The following is a 4,426-nucleotide window of genomic DNA, read 5'->3' as shown; positions in this document are numbered from 1 at the left end:
AAATTAACCACGAGGCTTAAAGGAGCTGAAAAGGGATCGACAGACCGTTCCATACACCAGCTTGCCCATAAAGACCAAGCGGACTTGTAGGCTCTGGAGGTGCCAGGGGCCCAAGCTCTGCTGATAAAGATTGAAGCCTCCTGTGAAATGAAGACGTCAGGTGCGGAAGACCGGAGATCCTCCAAGCGGACAGAACTAGAGATCTGTCCAGAATCAAGGCGTGTGGAAGTCCCTGAGGATCTAGCAGGAGATCTTCGCTGAAGGGAAGCAGCACCGGAAAGTCCACCGCGAGCTCCAAGAGAGAGGGGAACCAGATTTGGGCTTGCCAGAAAGGAGCCAGGAGAACCAAGGATGTCGACTGACGACGAACCTGGGCCAGAACCCTGTTGATCATTATGAACGGAGGAAACGCATAATTGAGAGTCAGAGACCAATCCTGCAGGAATGCATCTGTCGCGAGAGCAAGAGGGTCCGGTCTCCAGCTGAAGAAAGCGGGAAGTTGGGAATTGAGCCGGGAAGCGAAGAGATCGATAGAAAAGGGACCCCATTTCTGGGAGAGAGAAAGAAAGACGGAGGGAAGCAGCTTCCAATCGCTTGAATCTCGAAGGTATCGAGAGTGCCAATCTGCGATGGCGTTGAGACTGCCCGGGAGATATTCCGCTCGGAGAGATAGCTTGTGTTGAAGACAGAAGTGCCAAAGGCTCTTTGCAAGTTCCGCCAGCGGTTTTGACTTTGTGCCACCTAGATGGTTTATGTAGCGAACCGCAGAAACATTGTCCATCCGAAGGAGGATGGAACAACTTGCTTTGTTTTTTTTCCAGACTGCGGATTGCAAAGGAGCCTGCCAGCATCTCTAAACAGTTTATGTGCAATGACGACTCCTCTGGAGACCATGTACCTCCAGTCGAGATTGAACCACATCGGGCGCCCCAACCCGACAGGCTGGCATCTGATTCTAATACAAGATCGGGGGCCGTTGCAAAAATCGTTCTCCCGTTCCACGCATCTAAATGGTCTATCCACCATTGTAACTCGAGACGAGATTCTTGGTCCAGCTGGACAAGATCCGAGTACGCCAAGCCTTGGCGCAGATGACGAATCTTCAAGCGCTGCAGAGCTCGATAGTGCAGAGGTCCTGGAAAGATCGCTTGAATGGAGGCTGACAGAAGGCCTACGACCCTTGCAAGCGAACGAAGAGACACCTCGGAAAGGCGAAGAATTTGACATAATTCTGACCGAATGGCTGAAACTTTGGATTTCGGGAGATAAAGAGATGCTGTGGAAGAGTCCACTCGGAAGCCTAGAAATTCCACACTCTGGGAAGGGACTAACATAGATTTCTCGGAATTGATGAGGAAACCCAGATCCAGAAGGAGAGACTGAGCAATCTCGAGGTGAGAAAGAAGAGTCTGCATGTCCGAGTGCATGATCAAGATATCGTCTAGATAAATGATGAGACGAATACCGAGGGAGCGCAGATGGGACACCACTGGCTTCATCACTTTGGTGAAGCACCAAGGAGCGGAAGAAAGTCCGAAAGGAAGAGAACAAAATCGGTAAGTGACACCGGACCACTGAAATTGTAGAAATTTGGTGTGGGCCTCGTGTATAGGAATTGAAAGATATGCGTCCTGTAGATCGAGTCTGACCATCCAATCGGATTGGCGTAACGTATCCCTGAGATGGAGAATGGTCTCCATCTTGAAGTGGCGATAAACCACGAACTGGTTGAACCACTTGAGATTGATGACTGGACGAACTTTTTTGTTCTTTTTTCGAACCAAAAAGAGGGAGCTTAGAAAACCTGAGGGATCGAAGGGAGCGACAAGAATGGCTTGTTTGTGAAGAAGACTTCGGATCTCCTGTGAGACTAGCAGAGCTACGTCTGCGGAAAAAACCAACGGAGGAGGAAAAATAGACTGGAAAGGCTGAGCGTAAAACTCGATGAGATAGCCTTGAACGGAATTGAGGACCCAGGGATCCGCCGTGAGCGCGCGCCACCTGTGAAGAAAAAGAGCAAGACGTCCTCCGATAGGAGGGGGAGGGCTCACCTTGGTTGTTGACGTTGTTGTTGTGGGCGCGGAAACCTTTTTGTCCTCGACCCCTGAAGCCACGACCTCTTTGGGGGTAGAACTGTGGCTTGAATTCTTGATAGCCGGAGTTGGCTGCGCCTCTGGAACCTTGGTTCGGGTAACCGCGGCCGGAAGAGCGGTTCCTGCCTCTGCCGGCCCTGCCAAAAACCCGAGGGGCAAACACTTTTTTGATAGAAAATTGCGCTTTGTCTAAAGAAGCAAATGTGGACACGTAACGGCTGAGATCCTTGACAAGGGAATCGCCAAACAAAAGGCCGTCAGCCTTGACACCCGGATCCTGGGTAGCTAGGTTGGCCAACTTCGGATCCAATTTGATCAACAGTCCTTTACGGCGCTCATGAGTGATCGCTGCATTGGCATTACCTAACAGGCAAAAGGAGCGTTGAAGCCACAAAGAGATTTCTTCCGGATCAAGGTCCGAACCTTCCAAGCGGGCCGTCTCCGCCATATCCAAAACCCGGGCCAAAGGGCCCACAACATCCAAAAGCTTGTCCTGGCAAGTGGACCAGGCCTTATCCACACCCCTGCGGGGATCCTTGCCAAACTTCGAGAAGAAAGTAAGAAGGGGCTGATCAATTGAAGGGGTAACGGTGACATGACAAGGAAGGGAAGGTTTTGGACACTCAGACTTGAGCTTAGCACGAACAGACTTGTCCAAAGGCAGACGGAGCTTGGAGGAGATGTATTCACCCACATGAGGAGTGGGGAACCACTCAGTAGAATTGGGATGTCTGATAGAAGAGGGGTCAAACATAGGCTGGTCCTCCGAATCCAAAACAGGTTTAGACGCAAAAGCATCCAATCTCGCTTTCTTGGGGGAAGGAGAATCAAGCAAGTGAAGTAAACCAGTCGAATCATCTGTGTCACCCATATCATCATCATCATCATCCGTGTCAGGAATTGTATCAATGACCAGCTTCTTAGGAACCTCCACATTTTTTGTCTTAGTTTTACTCTTAGACGTAGCAACCTTTAACCCCTCCTTGCTAGGAGGCCTGGGAGGAACCACGTCCTCAACCAAATGCGAGGAGGCCTCGCGACCCAACAGTGACACTTTTTTAGGCAGAGAAGTGGAAGGAACCAGTTTACGCTTTCTGCTATCCCCCGCAGAATGGGCCAAAGCTTTGGTCATGAGGCTTAAAAGGGAATTTTCCATGTGTCTGGACACACGAGTCATAGAAGCCTCGACAGCAGTCTCCACTGAATTATTAATGAAGTGACTGAGGTCTGACTTGAAAGCCTCGCTTTCCTCATTATCCAGCTCTGGAGAGCTTGTATTTTCCATTGCAGCAAAAACGGAAGGGAAAGGGTTAATGCAGAGAGGAAGGAAAGGGGGCGGAAACGGGCCGGAATGGCAGGGAGACACTCCCCTGGGGGCGGACACCCCGTTGTGCAAGCAGCGGTAGACACACGAGCAGCAGGGAGCCACGGAGCACTGTGAGGGAACAGCCGGTAAGGCGGGAAGCGTGCGCAGCGGGAGAAACCAAACGCTGACACACGCGAGGGGGGGGGGTCCGAAAACGGGGCAGAAGCAACTCGGAACAAAGACCAACCAGCAAAAGGAGCGCGAACGCTCGTTAAGCACAACAGTAACTTTGGCAGCAAACGGAGCATAAATAAAACACAGCAATGCAATAAACGCGCACTAAACAGTAAAATATGAAAGAGGAAAAGAAAATGCGACTTATCTTTCTGCGGAGCAGCAAGAAAAGAGGACTTCGTGTGGTCAGGGATGGCCATATATACTATCCTGGTTGTGATTGGACCATTGTTTGTTTATTCTATCCCCATTGGCCAGTAGTTTTCTGCTGGGCCTTCTGGGTATTTGTAGTTCTTTGCTTATCTTGCTGCTATTTAAAATAAAGCAAGAAAAGAAGGCATAATAGGAGCCTCCGTTCTTGACATAAAATTAGAAAATTCAAATGCTAATTTCATCATTGGCGAGAAAACCAAGGAAATCACTAGGGAAGTATTAATATTGCATCCAATTGAATTTAGAAACAAACAAACGACAAAGGGATTGAACTGTTACACCTACTGCTTGTCAAAGATTAAGAAACTATGTCAGGGAGTTAACGAACAGTCAGTAGTCCATCAGTGAGCTGCAGTGATTTTACAGGAGTGTTCCAGTCCTGCCAAGCGTCACGCAACAGGTGTGACGCTCACGCATTTCAGTGCGGTGATCCGCGTCACCGCACTGAAATACAATGTCACGCATTTTGCACCTGCTGCCAGGCGAGCCACCAGCGGCGCCTCTGTCACTGTGCCCGTGGCTCTCTGTTGCTCCGAGGTGCGCCTACTTCTGTGTGTCCCTACAGTTAACCAGACTACAC

The 4,426-nt window shown here is 50.0% G+C and overlaps 1 protein-coding gene across 1 annotated transcript; it reads right to left on the bottom strand.

Annotated features, from left to right (window-relative positions):
• Positions 1–259: 259 nt before the first annotated feature.
• Positions 260–3,425, bottom strand: LOC144753388 (uncharacterized). The gene has a single exon (XM_078641100.1). The coding sequence runs from the start codon at positions 3,376–3,378 to the stop codon at positions 751–753; it is 2,628 nt and encodes an 875-aa protein (XP_078497226.1). The 5' UTR covers positions 3,379–3,425; the 3' UTR covers positions 260–750.
• Between the last annotated feature and the right edge of the window lie 1,001 nt (positions 3,426–4,426).

Source organism: Lissotriton helveticus, chromosome 5_1 (assembly GCF_964261635.1).
Source record: "Lissotriton helveticus chromosome 5_1, aLisHel1.1, whole genome shotgun sequence".
Taxonomy (NCBI): Eukaryota; Metazoa; Chordata; class Amphibia; order Caudata; family Salamandridae; genus Lissotriton; species Lissotriton helveticus.
This window is presented reverse-complemented; position numbering and strand designations above follow the sequence as displayed.

What these genes read in the sequence shown, in the direction of transcription:
- LOC144753388 (XM_078641100.1), bottom strand. Translation starts at nt 3,378, where the DNA reads ATGGAAAATACAAGCTCTCCAGAGCTGGATAATGAGGAAAGCGAGGCT.